General features: G+C 37.4%; 2 protein-coding genes across 2 annotated transcripts; both read left to right on the top strand.

Annotated features, from left to right (window-relative positions):
* On the top strand, window positions 1-5,288 carry gpm6aa (glycoprotein M6Aa). Its single transcript, XM_053323854.1, is given in 7 exon segments — window positions 1-42; window positions 44-171; window positions 558-714; window positions 1,994-2,147; window positions 3,255-3,331; window positions 3,904-3,969; window positions 5,136-5,288. Coding segments are annotated over 7 exon segments (777 nt in total).
* Window positions 5,289-8,958: 3,670 nt separating this feature from the next.
* Window positions 8,959-14,380, top strand: lrit3a (info leucine-rich repeat, immunoglobulin-like and transmembrane domains 3a). Its single transcript, XM_053324216.1, has 4 exons — window positions 8,959-9,074; window positions 10,559-11,022; window positions 12,876-13,181; window positions 13,350-14,380. The coding sequence occupies exons 1-4, from the start codon at window positions 8,959-8,961 to the stop codon at window positions 14,378-14,380; spliced, it is 1,917 nt and encodes a 638-aa protein (XP_053180191.1).
* The last annotated feature ends 3,862 nt before the right edge of the window (window positions 14,381-18,242 follow it).

Below are 18,242 nucleotides of genomic sequence, written 5' to 3'. Positions count from 1 at the left end.
ATGCCTGGGTGGGATCCCATACCCATCCCTCATAGCCACCATCTTGCTCTACGCGGGTGTGGCTCTGTTCTGCGGCTGTGGACATGAGGCACTGTCTGGCACCGTCACCATCCTCCAGAACTACTTTGAGGTGGTGCGGAGCCCTGTGGACGCACTGGACATCTTCACCATGTGAGTAGAAAAAGGATAAGACGGGCTGTAATGGTAACTTAGCTGAAGAAAACATTATACATGATCCTCAAAAGAAAATAAAATTGTATAAATAGAAAATTTGCATAACAACAGGGACAAAAAAAAACCTAGCCTAAATTTCCCAAACTGAACTAAATCTCCATCTCTAAATATGTAACTTAATTGGCTAACATTGCATCTGTTTTTTTTATAAGGCACAAAATCAAAAGTAAAGAATAACATTACTTCATCCATAATTAAATCATCGTCTATTCTAGGTATCATTGTGCTGCAACTTCACGACACAACCCAACACACTTTTAAGAATAAAACATAAAACATGTATTTGGTGTGCACATTTTCAGTGGCTCTCTATTCATTTGCAGAATTGACATTATCAAGTATGTGATCTACGGCATTGCTTCGGCTTTCTTCGTCTATGGGATCCTGCTGATGGTGGAGGGCTTTTTCACCAGTGGAGCCATTAAAGACCTGTATGGAGACTTCAAGATCACCACCTGTGGACGTTGTGTCAGCGCTTGGGTACAATTTGTACATAATAACCAGCTACTTAAGTTATAGTTTTTTTTATTTAATTAGTTCTACTGTCTATTCATTATACCTATAAACTACCATTACTGCTGTAATTTGGGACTGCAGCTTTCAGAAATCTCAGTCTAAATACGAGGTGATTTTACTGGACATTTCCCTTGAGTGGCTGGTTCTCTAGGTGCTTAGCTGTGATAGCAATCACTACTCCAAATCCACAACCCGCTCCTCTTATGATTCAATCTAACAAATCACTGTTGCTGTTAATCTAGCAATGGACATTTTCAACTGAAGGTAGATAACCCTGTAACAGATTTTATTAACTGATTAGAGGTTGAATTTGTATTTGTTAAAGAGATCAATTATTATTACAAATTTTGTACAAGTCATCTTATTATGTAGGACATTTAGGAACTAAGCAAGTGTGACAAACCTAACCCTAACCCTAACCAGGCAGCAAAACACACCATTTTTGTGCACTAAATTATTTGTCAATTTACTTGTGTATGTGCAGATTACTTAAAAAATGTGTTCCTAATTTTATGTTGCGACTGAATGCTCTATAATTTCATTAAAACATCAGTCAACATAATTTTATTATACTGCCAAAACAACAATTCAACACTAGCAGCATTTCACAGAGCCTGCAGCAACCCTAACAAGATTATCTCTGGGATATAATTGCTTAGCAAATCTGGCAATCCACAGGGAGGAAAAGAAAATGAGCTATACTGTGGTATTTGTGGTCACTGGGTTCATTAAGTTAGTGTGTGCTAATCTTGTGCCCATGGAAATGTCTAGCATTACAGATTCACAACAGCTAGTTTGTGTATCTCAGTACCCATGTTTCTCCCCATAATGCCCTAGAACAAAACATTAAATCTATATTGTGGTGGGTGTACAGTAACTTCACATTTATCTAAACTAATTAGGAAAAACATCAGCTATTAAAATAGCCTGACTTGTTTTCACACACCGTATGTAGACTGTTTTCACATGCAAACCTGTGAATCACTCATTCTGATAGTAGGCATTTTTAATCCCTTGTAATTACATCAATGAAGTAACAACTGAAGATAATTACAATTTTTAAAAGAGTCTATTTCAACCAGATTATGCTTTCCTTTAGCAACCAACAACTGAAAGATGACCTGTTGATAAGCTGAGTGTAAATCATCATCCTTGTTTAACAAAAAAAATGAGGTGGTTCACAGGATAAAATGAATTAATACTGTACGCAAACATGATCTATTGTCCTCTTTTGCTGTTTCAGTTCATCATGCTGACATACATCTTCATGCTGGCTTGGCTTGGAGTCACAGCTTTCACCTCTCTCCCAGTCTTTATATATTTCAACATCTGGAATATTTGCCAAAACGCTACTGTGCTGGAGGGGACCACACTCTGCTTGGACCCACGCCAGTATGGTAAGAATGGATATTGTGTCTCCATTGCTCTACCCCGGACTGCTCAGATCTCAATTTCTGTGGTGTCTGCAGGACATATGGAGTCATGCACTGCTGAACACTTCTCACATCTGTGTTGTGCTGTCTAACTACAGCTTTTATCCAAACATCTTGGAAATGTTTTTTCTTAGTTACTGTCCCCCATAGACCAAGCTGAGAGGTTGGTGATAAAGGTGCAGCCATTTATTGGTTTACCTGCTATCAGTTTGTAATACCTCTAAAAGCAAATGTAAACTAGTCTCCATCTAAGACTTGTACACTGTTATATTACATTTGTGGCCTCTAGTTTGATTTTGGAAAATATAGACAAATAAATAACAAATATCATGCTGAAAGTATTGAAATCAGTATGAAATTCAATCATCAAAACAGGTGTGATTAATTTTGTGTCAATGCACTAATCAACTAACCGAAGCAGCTCTAATGACTACTGTGAAGTCACTACACATTGCAAAATATGTTAACAGTTATATGACAATAATATTAATTGTTACACGCAAACTCACTAGCAGACTGTAACAGTTATTAATCATGTGTAGCCTCTAATGTTTTTGTTTTTTTGTTTTTTTTTACTTTTCTTTATATTCTGGATGGATAATGACATTATAAAGGCTTAATTGTAACTCCTAGTTACCCTAGTCAAATGTATGCAGCCATGTCATAAAATGAAAACCTCTCCTGCAGCAGAAAAATACAATAATGTACTTTTACAATGTCATTTTACAACCCCGCCCCCCTCCTCCTCCTCCTCCCATATAAAGGACATTAATTTGTTAAATAAGCTACTGGCTCATTATTTTTAATTAATGCTACCTCTTACAGTACATTAGCCACCAGCTTCACTTATACTGCCGCTGTGTCAACAACCATTTGTGCTGCCACCATAACATAAGAGCCCTATATGTCGCCTGTGTTTGATTGTGCGTACAGGAAGTCTGCACTATAATGGTGTACTGGTAAAAAAAAAAAAAAAACTTGCTGTCACTGTTGCTGTTTCTTCATTATCTGCATTTTGTTTTACAGAAGTAAACATTTTTTGCACATATTTAATAAACTATTATATTTCAGGTATTGTGCCAATTGCTGAGGCAAAAACTGTGTGTGCTGGATCAGAGAAGTTCTACAGGATGTGTGACTCCAATGAGGTAAAGCAAAATGACATTTTATTGTACGATTTTACTGTTGATGATATGAGTTGATAACTGTAAGGTTTTAGAAGTAGATGGGTTTATAACATCAAACAAAAGTTTACTAGTTTGAATGCCAATAACAGCTGAGAAGGTTGAAAAAGTAGCACTTGTTTAAAATAGCTCAGTCCACACACCACCAGCCACCACACGTGTGCTCTACTTCAACCATAGAAACACTCCCTAGGTGCCTTTGTGTATAGGACTTCATTAGCTGATGTGAAGGAGTGGCTAAAACAGCAGAGGAGTGTTGAAGCACTGGTTGCTTTATGAGCAACCTGTTTGTTTAGAGTGTGTGGAAACCCAGCGTGGCTCCTTATAGTAACATACACACGCATTACTCATGTGAATAAACTGTATAATCTGATATTACCATCATGTAAACAAAACCTACAAGGACTGCGAAAATAAACATCAATAAGTTTAACTGTCCCAACACATATTTCCAGGTAGGAGCTTGGACTGGCAGGCTCAGAATTGCCCACAAAGCCTCAAACGCTAATATGTATGGTGATTTGTTTTTTCTACAGCTGGACATGACATTCCACCTGTTCATCTGTGCCCTCGCTGGAGCAGGAGCTGCTGTTATTGCTATGGTGAGTCACCAACTTGTACCTCTCTCTCAAGGGATGTGACAATCATAACATAAAAGACAAAACATATATCCAAGAAGTCTTATTTGCTGCAATTTAGAAAACTATCTCCCTGGTATCCATACAATTTTCTTTTCAATGATTTTATCATTTTCAAATGTATCTTATGACATCTTTTAAATCAAGCACAAAGCAAAAGAACCTTTAGCCAGGATGTATTTTAAATGCTAAGATGTTCACTCATATTCATAGGAGACAAGTTTACTCAATTGCTCAGTCAGTACCATTTTGCAGGTGTAGGATTTGAACATGTTTGAGAATAAATGGTAACTCTGGGAATGTTGTATCTATCAAATAGCTATGTTTTGTTGTGGCTGCTCCATGGCTTGCCTGTGTTGTGTTTGCCTGTGAGAGTATAGCTGTAGATGGGAGAGAAGGCATTTTGGCGCAGTGAAAAGACAGGGTCTGTCTCCCTCCCCTCTTTCGGAGGCACCAGGCATGTCATGGCGTTGTCATGGAAACAGGGAGAAGAAAGGCTCAGAGATTGTTGCAAACATCACTCAGTAATTTCTGAGGAGCCATTTTCTGAGAAACAGAAAGTGTTTACTAGTTAGAGATGATGGTGCAAATTGTGGCAGAACTCAGTTCTGCACATATTTCATTTTTACAGATGATGGCAGGGGACATTAATCACAACAGATACAGCTAGAGAAACAATCAGTCCTAAAATATGCTAGGATATAAAACATCACACGCTTCATGTGAGCCTGAGGAAAAAAATCTGAACTACAAACTAAATAAATACATGCCCAACCCAACAGTTATGAGGGTTAGTTCAAATCTCCTAATTTATTATTTCTACATATCAGAAATAAAGAGCAGTGCATCTATGAAACTGTTATTAAGTTGAGATTTTGTTTTATAACCTCAGTTATTACACCAAAATACATTCATTATAACTATATGGTAACGCAAATGTTAGAGTAGCTACATATAGTATTGTGCTGCCACCTGCTGGACAGTTGGAAAGCTCCTCTAAAAAAGTTAAAGGGTTAGTCTACACAAACAAGCATTGCCAGTTTTTTCTGTATATATACAGTAGGATAATTTATCTAAAGCTAATCAGTTCTTTATCGATGTACACTTGTAATATTTTCCTTAAATTGCAGATCCATTACTTGATGGTGCTGTCGGCCAACTGGGCCTATGTGAAGGACGCCTGCCGGATGCAGAAATATGAGGACATCAAGTCGAAGGAGGAGCAGGAGCTTCACGACATCCACTCCACTCGCTCCAAGGAGCGTCTCAATGCCTACACATAAAGACCAGCTGAGGCCTGGCCCTGCGACTCCGGCCTCTCTCCCTCTCTCTCTCCTCTGTCTTTCTATCTGTCTCTCTCTACCATCCCCTCCTGAGGGGGGGCGGATGGCGCCTAGGGCCCTCACCACTGCTGATGTCACTGGTGCATCATATGACAATGTGGTCTGGGGGGGGAACGTCATACAAACCTCCTCAGTCGCAAACAGCATTTCAGATGAAAAAAAAGCCCCTTTACCTCTCTCATGGATGGTGTTATGATTATTATTATGACAGTTATATTCTTGAATAAGAGTTGTTTAGTGCTGATAGTAGTTTTAGTGTAGTTTGTAGAATCCAAAGTAGCAGTAGTATCTCAGCTTTTTTATTTTTATTTTAAATAACTTGCGTATAATTGTTTTATTTTTCTTACATCTTTATTTGATGCTACGTGTCATTTTGCTCATGCATAATTTATTTTTTGCTGATGTTTGAGAGGGTCAACAGGGGCTTAAAAGGGTTTTCAAGCACATTTCTCATGTCGTGTGGAGATTTCATGTTCAAGAACTATGTACTGTATGTGAACGGGTGGTTAGTTTTTAAAATATTTTAAATCTCACAACACAACTATGAAGCATAGTAAGCCTTTGTCATACCAGTATTCCCAGGGATTAAACCCACTTTCACAGGAAAGTAGTTCAATCTGTTTTTTTTCCCTTTTTCTATTCGAAGCTATACAATAGCAAAACAACACAATAAACACCAAATCATTAAAGTTAATCAAATATTTGCTAGATGTGCCAAGCCTGTTACACAGGAAAACAATGACTTCGATATATATATATATATCAAAGATGTGATTAGTCAATTAAAGATAAATTATGGGTTATTTTATGATAAACGGGGGAATCTTGCCATTTAAATGTATTTTAGGACAGTGAATGATTCCATCGTCTTTTAATCACAAACCACAAAAGCACATCCTTTCATAACCTCTTTTTTTAATTTCTTAAAAATGGAACTTTATAAATACTAAACTCCTGTTTTTGCAGAACTCTGCACTGTATATACTGATATATCAAAGCATACATATATGTTAGACACTGCAATTTAAGGACAATTCATGTGAGAAAAAAATAGATCACTGTGGGTCAGTCCACTCTGCATCTATCCGTCTCAATTGGTAAGAAACTCTGACAATACAATGTTGCTGGTGTAATGCACTCTGGTGAAATGATCAGATGTGAGAAAAGTATACGTCATACTAATTTTGTTCATGACTGTAACTGTATGGCTTACACATCATGATGTCATAGGACAACACGCTGACATGTATGTTCATTGCCTGGCAAAATTTGTTTTGTCAGTATTTCTAAAAGCTAGTTTCATGCACTTATTTGACCATTTCTGTGCTCTCTAGATGTAAGCGCATTGGTGTTCAACTCAAAGTTGGATAACTGTACTGTTAGTAAAGACTGTGAATTTAGATGTTTTTCGTGGCATGGACATGCATTAATATAGTCTTATTGACTCAAAAAATTACTTTATTTCACTACTTTATTTTTACACTTTTGACTGTCTTGCTGGATCAACCCTTTGTTTATATGTGCAGTAATAAACCTTCCACGCTTACCGCATTATGCTACTGATATTAGAGACTAGTCTTTGAGTTGTGTCTATTTAGTTTGTGATGAGCTCTCAACCATGTCTTAAAACTAATACTTGTACCAACATTGCTTACTCTGTAATGATCTGAAAATATGCTTTCAGCTTTCTCCTTGTATTAGTCTTTTGTACTTTCACTACGAATGCTTAGTAGCAGGCTTTAAATTGAATCTGTTTTGTACATTCATGTGCCAACAGCTTGAAGTGGCTTATTTGACCTGTATGATCAAATTTGCTTGCATAAATAAAATTCACTTGTGTACTTGTTAATAAATATGGTGATGTCTCTTGTGTCAATTTTGTTCTTCGAATTAGGTTATACCATAGTGCTGCTGGTAGTATATATTATACTGTAGAATGGGTAATAGTAACTACTGTATGAGCCAATGAGCCATATACAATTTTTAGTTTTTATGATTATGACTTGTCACACTGGGCTAGACTGTAGAGAGATCAATTTTGATTTTAAAAGAAGAAAGGAAATCAATGTTTATCAGGACACACATTAACAAATTACTACCACTAGATGTCTCCCTTTCCTTCCAAGCCATTCCAAATAGGATAGTGTTGATAACCCAAAATTGTGCAAAAATAAATGAATATACTTCACAGCGAAGAGTACTTACTCATTTATGGGGGCATAACTACATGTATAAGATTATTAAGAGTAAGATTATTCTAGACTATTATTAAAATCTATACACAATAAGTGTTACTATTTACAACTGAGCTGTCATAATATACTTTTGAGACCAGATCATGTGGTCAAAAAGTCAATAAAATCACAAGGATTAACATAAGTAAAATAAGATCATCCAAGGAGTATATTAACATTTATCTTAATTATAAATTAGTAATTATTTTGCATTTTTACCTCCATTAATATTACACCACAATTGATTAGATTTTAGTGGTGACTCAAATAATTTCTACCATTTTGTAGCCATAACCTAAGAAAACAAAAGTCCCTTTCAATTAAAATTTAAATGACAGGACTTATGTAAAGTTGGATTTTCCTAAACTTATGGAAACTTTCACTCTCTGAATACCTTTTAATTTACACGTGCATTTAATGTTTAATCTGTGAGCAGCTTGTGCTGTGATGAGTACAACATGTATATTTCTATATTATAATGATATTTTAGAACATGTGCCAACAAACTCAAGTCATTACTTTAAAAATGAGCAAGGAGTAAAATCTGTAATAAATCAACAAGGATGGGATATATGAAAGGGAAACAACTGTGGAACGGTCAGCTTTAAGCAGGTGGCATTTGGTCCCCCACCGTGAACCACTAGGCCGCACAGTCCATAATAAATCACACTTTGCAACTTGGTGCCAGGCAGACCTCGCTTACACATCTAACATATGGCCTCTTGTTCAGTAATACATATAATTTAAGGGATTTCAAGACAGTGAGAGACTTGCCTCAAGATGCAGGTACAGTACAACAAAAAACTAACATTTTTACTCTACACATTTTAGAGGCTAAACCACAGTGACTAGGACTACAATGGAAATGTGATGGAATGCTACTACACAGTGCTCTTCATAGGAGTACATAAAGTGACAAAAAAATAGTTTTCCAATGTGTTTAACAGATAAATAATAACATGGGCTTTTAGCGAAACTTTGTAGTAAAAAAAAAAGCATCTGTGAGGTTGACAAGTGAATGGATTAACAAAGGTGTGGCTTTATCACGTGAGGGGAAACCTCTCGAGAGTTAGCCGATTAACACTAGGTCCAAATGGCTGGTCCTTTCCTGTTGCCTAGCTTGCGTGACCCTGTCAAACTAAAGAAATCCTCTGCTAATCCCCCACCCCCCCTCCCCCACACTGTCAATCTCACAGGTCATCTGTACTGTAATTAGATCCTCAGCCTGCACACTGTTGCCTCTTATGGACTTTGAGGCTCTTTTCCTTATTCTCCATTTGTTTTTGGGAAGAATTCTTCAAGCGCTCAATGATTCCGGATGTCTTTTATCCTGATCTCTCCTCCATGTGAGAACTTTGGGTGTGTTCCGTGAAATCATGCATCTACTTCTCTATGTGCATGTATTACTATGTTGCCTAAGTATGGCTCATCCCTTCTGTCCATCCCAATGCACCTGTGTCTTCCATGGACGTACCGATGGCGCGGGAAGCAGGTAAATTGTACTTTTATTGCACTCACTTATTCACACACACTCTTGACATCTTTTGTCAATGTGGTAAATGAAAATGGAAGGCAGTTTCATGACATTTATGAGGACTTACGGTATAATGATAAAAACATAGAAGCACATATTCTCGCTTTTTTCTGTTTGTTTGTTTTTAGACAAGCTGCGCATATTTTCAGAGACTTATTTACCTAAATGAGCACTACAATGAGTGTTACCACAGCACTGGCGTGTGATCCGTGTTCATTCAAGGGAAAGGTGTTGCACTTAAATTATGTTTAAATAAAGTTCAAAACATTTTCCATCCATCTGACCTGCATCAGCGTGTGTAAAAAACTTGAGTACAACCCAATTTGGATGAACAAAAATTGGCATACATGTTGTTAAATGCAGATATGGGGAGGAAAGAATGATTAATATCAGGTCAAACAAAAGATTCAATTTTGTGTCTCCATAATTCACAAGTGCATTGAAAATAAGCGGAAATTTATAACAATCCACCACAGTGCCAGTTACACAGGTTTTACTGACCTGTATAGACATAATGTATGTTCCCTGGCACAGTACCAATCTGGTAATCCCTGAGAAAGACCTAATTGCAATCTGCATAATAAGCGTGAGTACTGTTCTATGTAATCTCTAGCTGTATGTAGTCACGTTTTAAAGAGAGAGAAATGATAATGGGTCCACCATGTTTTCAAGTCAAACGCTAAAACAGCAGCAGACACTAAACAGCAGCATTTAAACAAATATATTCAAATTCCCTTGGCTAGATAAGTTTGTATTGGAGAGTGTCACAATCATGTTAAAAAAGAGGAAGAAGCTTGATTTGTGATCTGAAATCTCGGGTAAAAGTTACCCGAGTAATGGTACTTTTCAAGATTATATACTAGGCATAGGAATACATGTTCAAATATAGGAGTATTGTTACCATTGGAACAAGCTAAAAGTCATGGCTTAAGGTCTTATAATCAAATAATGGTAATTAAAACTGTATTGGAAGCATTTCATTTAAAGGGTTCTCTTCTATATAATCTTCATTCATGACTAAGTGACTCCAAATATTCAACTACCAGAAGGAGAAATTGATCCACATGATTACTCACTATTTATAATGATGGTGATAGTGATTAGCTTTGACCTTGCCATCTAGGTAGTGCCATCCAGATAGACTACTGGCATGTCAGAAAAAGCATCCCACTTCATAACAGACTTGGATGGATGGATGGATGGATGGATGGATGGATGGATGGAGAGAGGGAGGGAGGGAGGGATGGAGGGATGGAAGGATGGACTGATAGTGATTTATTAAGTGAATTGATTGATATATGCTATAATTTAAACGTATTCTTTAAAATGATATATAATGGAATGGAAGAAAATCTATCTCATTGGAAAATGGCTTGAAGAGTTACAGTTACCCTTTGTAAACAGTGTTGATATGGCCATAAAACTTTATATTTCATCCCCAGATCTGTACTCTGCAATGACCCAGACATGTCTGATGTTCCTGTCAACGTCCCTGTGGACACAGTAAAACTTCGTATTGAGAAAACTGTTGTACGGCGAATCCCAACAGAAGCCTTTTACTACTTGGCGGAGCTACGATACTTGTGGATTACTTACAATTCCATATCATCAGTGGATTCTGCAGGTTTCTACAATCTCAAAGTGCTCCATGAGTTGAGGTTGGATGGAAATATGATCTCCATGTTCCCATGGGAGTCTCTAAAAGAGACGCCCATGCTAAGGACGTTGGATCTACACAACAACAGACTCACCAATGTTCCCAACGAGGCTATCCAGTACCTTTTCAACATCACCTATTTGGATCTATCCAGCAACAAATTAGCCACCCTGCCCTCTGATCTCATGGATATATGGCCCCCATTCAATGGAGCACCAATCACTACAAATGACTCCAAAGTTGTACTAGGTAAGAAGAAAGTATTGAGTCGGTCTCTGTTTTACAGGATATTAGGACCAGCCTAAGACACATTTGAGGTTGTTCATAATTACATCAAGAACTAGAATTACATCATTCCACCCATTAATCTAGCCAAAACCTGCCTTGGCGGTGACTGCCAGGAGCCAGTCAAATTAGCTTATTCTAAGTAGGCAGAGTTGAAGTTCACTGAACTTGGTTAATTTACTGTAATTGATTGACAAATATTTAATACACTGCTATTTGGCAATATAAAGCAGGGTCTTTTAATACCCCTATTGTTGGCTGTTTCATTTACATTTTACAAAACCCATAACTAAGATTCAGCATATTTCCAGCAATACCAGCATTACAGCTTTACTTGTCTTATTCATGGTACTTCTGAAAAACATGTTAGATGTCAGAAATAATAAATACTGTACGCAGCAGTCAATTACTTATAGCCTATTTCATAATACTCTCAACATGAAAACAGTTAAAATGTTCTAATTAAATCTTTATGTTTAGTATTTTAAAAACATGTCCTTCTTTCCTGTTACATTTTTATTACAGTAATATGTATTGCTGCATGTATTTTTCACTTACATGTAATTTAACATGTGCTCACTGTATATGATTTGAATGGACAGTGGGAGGGATATTATTAATAGGCTGTATGAGCACAAGCTAGCTTATCCGTGTTGAAAGCAGCTGGCAGTGTGCTCTGCTTCACCTGAAGGAGAAACAGGATTAAACTGTAGGAAAAAAATAGCACATTCACAAACAGTCAACAGCTTCTTCAGTGCATCCTAAAACATTTCATGTCAATTTTATGCAATAAGTACAGTCACTTTCACTCTTTTATATATTTAAATAACTATACTAAAGTTAAATAGTTTCCAGCTCATATGTCTTGTGGTCAAAATGTCTATGTCAAATGTAGTCATAAACTACAGTACATATAAAAAAAGTTACAAATACATGCATGTTGTATGCATTTCAAAACATTTAACAGAATTTAAGTAGCAACTTTACTTTTAGTTTGTAATCAGCCTTTTTTCCCCCACATATACTCCCTATAAGTATGTGACACTGCAGTGATCATCCTGATAATGTTCTAAAGTTGTTAGAGATATTTTAATGTTAAATACTAACATAAAAGCTAGTGGAAAATACTGTGTTGCCTCAAGTAGGAAGAAGGCCAGAGCCAGCTTAAGTGCTTTGCCACTGTTAAGACAAACTAATCTGGTTAGAGGGCTTTAAAATGCACAGGTACATGTGCTTACCTATTGTGTGCAGCCAGTGTTTACAGCTAATTGTAAGGGAGTATATTATAGTTTCACACCCACAGCCTTTGAATTTCATTGTCATTGCATCTAAAATTAAGTGTATTTTTTTTAGTTATTGTTTTATTGTTTTTTAAAACAAATTAAAACATAATTAAATATTTTAGTATTTATTTCCTGTTAATTGTTTTATGTTCCTGTGTTGTTTTATCTATTTATGTACAGCACTTTGTTTCAGCTATGGTTGTTTTAAAGTGCTATATAAATAAAGTTGAAGTTGAAGTTGAAGTTGAAAATTCAAAATAGGTCGAAAGATCTTCTGAACTCCCATGCAAAATAATGTGACCTATTATTTGTAATGGGGATTAACCTATTTAAGAGTAAACAATTATGTTCAAAAAGTTACACTGCATATTGTACATATTTGCTTTCCATTCTACCCTCTGAGCTTTGTTATGTCTTCACTGCCACACTGCCATTGCTACTGTGGCTAAAACTCACAGCCAACCCATTATGAGCAAAACATTTAAATAGATAGCAATAAATCGTAATTCTCAAGTCTCATTTTTTCATCCACAGGCATCCAAGATAATCCCTGGTTCTGTGACTGTAAAATCTCTAAACTGATAGAGATATCCAAAATGACTAACACACCAGTGGTTTTGATGGACCTATTCCTGACCTGCAGTGGACCTGAGAATTTGGCCGGTGTCCCTTTTCAGCGTGCTGAACTTGAGAATTGTGTAAAGCCGACAGTTATGACTTCTGCAACCAAGATCACATCTCCTTTGGGCAGTAATGTTCTCCTGCGATGTGATACCACAGGATACCCAACACCAAATCTCTACTGGGCTAAGACAGATGGCTCACCTGTCAACAACACAGGTATGCAGACTTTTGAGTGTTCAAGGAAATTTGTAGATTTGTATTGCCTGATATGTAGGAATCATTTTGGTGATGGTGTCACAGGATCATATTCCATTTGAAAACGTGCAAAGGAAGTTTGTGAGACTTGATCCATATGTACTTTTGTTTTCTTGTTTCACTCTCTAGTCCAGGAGTCGCCTGGGGATGGCATCAGATGGTCCATCATGAGTTTGCATGGAATATTGTACAAGGACTCTGGGAACTACAGTTGCAAAGCTAAGAATGATGCTGGCAGTGCAGAAGCAACCATTTCCCTCATGATTGCTGGTGGCATGACCACCATCCCACCACTGAAGCCTACCACTGGAACTGGACAAACCAGCCAAGGCACTACATCTACTCCCCTAACAGACATTTCCAGCATGCCTGTCACAACCACGGTCCTTCCAAGAACATCAACAACACTATCTTCTGCCCCTAAGACGCCGAAAACTACTCCCAGCAACGGTCTACAGAGAGGTTCCTTGAAACCTTCAAAGAGCCAACAAGGAGGTAATGGGAGAAAGCTTGCAGCAGATGAAAAAAGCAAGAAAACTGATGTCTCAAAGTCTGTCAAAGACCTAAAGATTGTAGAAGAAACAGCTGACACTGCAGTGTTGCTCTGGACAGCAGATGGGGTACCAAATGAATCTCCACTCACAGTTGTATATTCCCCTTATGATGAGGATGACAGCAAAATGACAGTGGAGACTAATGCTGGTAGTGGAAAAATGTTGCTAGAGGGACTATCGTCTGGGATGAGGTACTCAGTTTGCCTCATAGCTAAGGGTAGTACAGCAGGTAAAGATCCTTGCACTGACTTCTACACACTGGATAATGTTGAGGATGGTGGGCAGAACCAGCTTTTCATGATCATAAGTGCCATTGCCTGTGCTTTGATTTTGCCTCTTATTGCCCTGTTGATTTATAAGATTCTCGCTCTCTACTGCAAGGGGCGCAGCACAGCTTTGGATGAAGAGGAGCTTGAAAAAGAGAGCTACGTCAAGTTTGAGACAATTTCAATGAAACAAAGGACCTTGAACTCTCACCCAACTGAGCTTTGGGCCAGGAGACCAACCCATGACTCAGAGCGAATGCTCTTGTGCTCCAGGTCAAGTATTGACTCCCAGATGACCTTTAAGAGTGATAACAGTTGCCGTTCTGAGTATCTCTGCTGATGCCTGGAGTCCATGGTGACCAATCACCATGCTAGTAGCCCTTTATATGAAATACTCTTGTTATGCCTTTTTATGACACTCATAAACTACTAATTATGAAATCATTTATAAATCTTTATGAATACATTCTCAATTCTCACACGTAAAATGCAATGATTTGCTGTGATGTAATGGTTTAACACACCCATTATCCATTTCCATCAACATTTTATAAAGATTCATACAATGATTTAGGAAATCATAGTTAACACAAAACATTCCCATGGGTTGTTTGGGTGTTCAAAAGAACAAATATGTCAATGACTGCAATATTTTTATTCATGACCTTATTTATTTTGGAGCCTTATATTTGATAAAGACCTTTGAATGCGTGTTACTACATACTCATATTCATAAATAGTACAATACAAAAAGCCTGTCAGTTAACTGTGTGTGGTGTTTTATGTTATATTCAATGCCAAAGTTTAAATGTCAGATATGAATACCATGTGGTGGAGCAAAAAGAAGACCGATTACCACTTTCCATCACATAAACAACATCATTGTTGCTTCAAGCATCAAGCTGATTGTTGCCTTACCGGACCAGAAAGTACTGTCAATGTGTTTGATAGAATATGTGACTCTTCTGAAATATTGCCAGTTTCTATGATTATATGTATATATTTGTCTATAAATGAAATTGTTATACATACATTTCTTTGTATTAAACTGAACTGTTGAATTATATTTGTTATGTGTACTTGTGTTGTGCCAAGTATATAGTAAAACGGTCTTAAAAATACAACTTTTCAACACTGTAAACAAGTATACCTGTGTAATTGTTTTAGGTGCTTTAATTTGTATATTTAATAGATTGCCAATACAACCCATTTCACTGTTCTGCTGCAACTATGGACCAGCAATCATATTACATAAATAAATGCCATAAATAAATACCCATTTCAATGCCAGAAATTGACTTAGAGGAAACACCCCCCTCTCTGGCACAGTAAAATTCTATATAAATAATCCATGTTGTTTTGAATTTTGTCTTACATCATATAAATAATTTCTCAGAGTTTTCTATTAGTAACAGTTCATGTGTCCTTTATAGGCTTCGGCTGGCGACACTAAATCTACATCCTTGTATTCCAATGCCCAGTGTACTTCATCATCATGCTATCCTCATCATATACTGTCTTGGAGTGTATGTCCGCGCGTGTGATGCTGGTTCTTGTATGAGGCGAGAAAATTATTTAAAAAATGAGCAAGCCATCTATTATGAATCAAACAGGACAGCGTAGGAGCAAACTACAGATGATCTCAATGGTACAAGTATGATTAGTGTCATTTATAAATATAGGGGAGAAGTGAAATGTACATATACATATCAGGTGTGCTCACTCAGGAAACAGTCATGTTCATCCTGACAATCAATGGTTCACAATTACCATGCATTCTAAACATCTGAACAGGCATTGCTGTAAATCTGGATAAGATGATGTGTGGAAACAGTTCCCATGGATACTTCCGAGCCACCAGCTGTATGAGTCTGCCACACTAAGTAATCTCTAATGCCAGCTGTGCTGTTATCATGGCAACAGCCAGGTTGTTTTAACAAACAGACTGAATGGATGGTAGACAAGGACGGGGTGGGCTGTTAATGATAGATAAACTATGAATGGATAGACCGAGAGAAATATGGATGGACTGAGAGATAAGGTGTATAGCTCACTGAGGCAAGTGGGCCAGAGGAAAGAGAGGAAAAAGGAAAACAGACCAAACAATGACATAAGCAGATACTGTCTTCAATTACGCTACTAGGATGTGGTCCATGAGAGCAAATCCTGACATAACAACTGGAAGTAACATACTTCTCTTCTCTAGAGGCTTTGCAGTTGCATCACAAGTCTCTTGGCAACTATTATTGGTGCCATTATGGCAGCCCAGTGGAAAATTGGCCACATGCAAGCAGTGACTGAAACAAGGCTAGAAAAAGATATCCGCCAAAGAGTGTTGTAATGTTGTTGTGGAACCACAGATGATATAACAGAATATTGTGCTATAATCATAATAAAATCCTAACAAAGTGGATTTATTTCTAACTAATGGTTAGTGTGAAATAATAGTTATATATAGCCCTTTCAGACAAAGGCCAAGCACAAAATCAAAGTAACTTGATTAGTCAGTACAGTAAATACTTTCCACGTGACTTGAAAAACTTGGTGAGTATATTTCAAGTTCTATCAAGTGTTAAGTGTTTTGTCACACTTTACATTGATGTACTGTAATAAATACATTACAGATTTTAGGGAGCAAGTAATGAAAAAAAAGTATATATTTATATATGCAATGTTAGTATGAGTGACAATTTTTTCATGAGTGATGATCAAGAGTTACACAAATACGTTTAATTCTAATTATCTGAAGTGAGTCACCCAGCTGGAATTAAGAGCTGGAGTCTTGCAAAAGCAATGACGTGACTTAGCATTTAACATGACTGGCGCTTCCACATATATCCTAGATATGCAATGATTCAAACCCATGTGTGACTGTCATTCAGTGAGCTAGTCACCTGAAGAAATTATAGACATTACCATTTTCATTGTTATCTGCCAGAGGGAAAATCGTGGGAAAAGGTCAGTGTCCCTCAGACTAGTCTGGAGACAAGGCAACTTTCTCAGCCATGTAAATCTTCTACTGCTCCTCTACAAGGTTACTGATGATGCTGTTGCTGACAATATCCTAGTCATGGAGGGTATGAATAGAGGTTTTGGTTCCTGCCATTTGTTAGTTGTTCTCTGGGGTAAAAAGAGGACAAACTGTTTAGGGATAATCTGCTGCACTACTCCTCCGTTCTCTATAAATTACTCATTCTACTGATTCCCTCAGGGAGCCAGATTAACTTCTACAGGAGACAGTGTGACACAATGGCTTCTCATTCACACACACAGGAAACAAAACAGAGTGCCTATTGTGTGTGTGGCATGTGTAAATTATACTTGTACTGTATGTGCATTTTATTTATGAATGGTGTTTTAGTAGGAAAAAAAAAAAAAAAAAAGTACCAAAGGTTGTAAAGGTCAATTTAGGTAGAAATTTAAAAATAATAAATGTTTGATTAGTTTTGTGTGGCGTAATAGCTTTAAACACAATGTCCATTCCCCCATCTCTCTCAGACACAAAATCTCTCTTTTAAAAACACACAGATCCATCCACATCGAGAAAGGGCATGGGTCAGGGGGTGGAGTGAGGGTAAGATGTTGTTATTGTGTGGGACCTTTCTTCAGACCAGCCCCATTTCTTGCATATTCCACATTCTGCTTGAGACACTGACTGCATCTTAAAGAAGATTCTGCTCCAATGCTGGACTAGCATGTGCAAAATTTACCAAGGGGGTGTCAGGAATTTCAATCTTTGCTTCCAAAACAGACTGGCAGCCTCGGGGCCAAAGTAGGGAGTGAGCAGGATCCCACACACAGTATTTTTTTTTTCTTTTCTTTTTTTAGGTTGGACACTGGTCTGGTAGTATTGCCCTCTTCATTCTGAGTTCTCCATCTTAACATTGGGTTTTTGCATCTTTCTCAGCCGTGATATCTTCTAGTATGTAAAGCTCCATTGTCTTTCTAGGCTTGAGTCTTGGACAAAGATGCCAACAGTTCATAAGTATATCTTATTTACTTTGAAGGAATTCTTGTATGCCAGCACTGTTAGTGGGAATGCGTGAGAAAAAGTGAGCAAGTGCAGCTCCCACGGAAAGGACGGAGCACAGGATTATGTTGGTTGCAACGATTACAGCAGCACTGATCTATTTTACGGTGCAAAACTGTGGAGCCTTGGCCCTCAGTGCAGCATGCTGGGATGAACGCCTATCTCGAGCAGG

This window comes from Scomber japonicus, chromosome 8 (genome assembly GCF_027409825.1).
Source record: "Scomber japonicus isolate fScoJap1 chromosome 8, fScoJap1.pri, whole genome shotgun sequence".
In the NCBI taxonomy this organism is placed as follows: domain Eukaryota; kingdom Metazoa; phylum Chordata; class Actinopteri; order Scombriformes; family Scombridae; genus Scomber; species Scomber japonicus.
This window is presented reverse-complemented; position numbering and strand designations above follow the sequence as displayed.

Bases quoted from the DNA above. Each gene is read 5' to 3' on its own strand.
- lrit3a (XM_053324216.1), top strand. From the start codon at position 8,959: ATGCATCTACTTCTCTATGTGCATGTATTACTATGTTGCCTAAGTATG. The intron at 9,075-10,558 runs GTAAATTGTACT...TTTCATCCCCAG, and splicing joins ACCGATGGCGCGGGAAGCAG to ATCTGTACTCTGCAATGACC. The intron at 11,023-12,875 runs GTAAGAAGAAAG...TTTCATCCACAG, and splicing joins TGACTCCAAAGTTGTACTAG to GCATCCAAGATAATCCCTGG.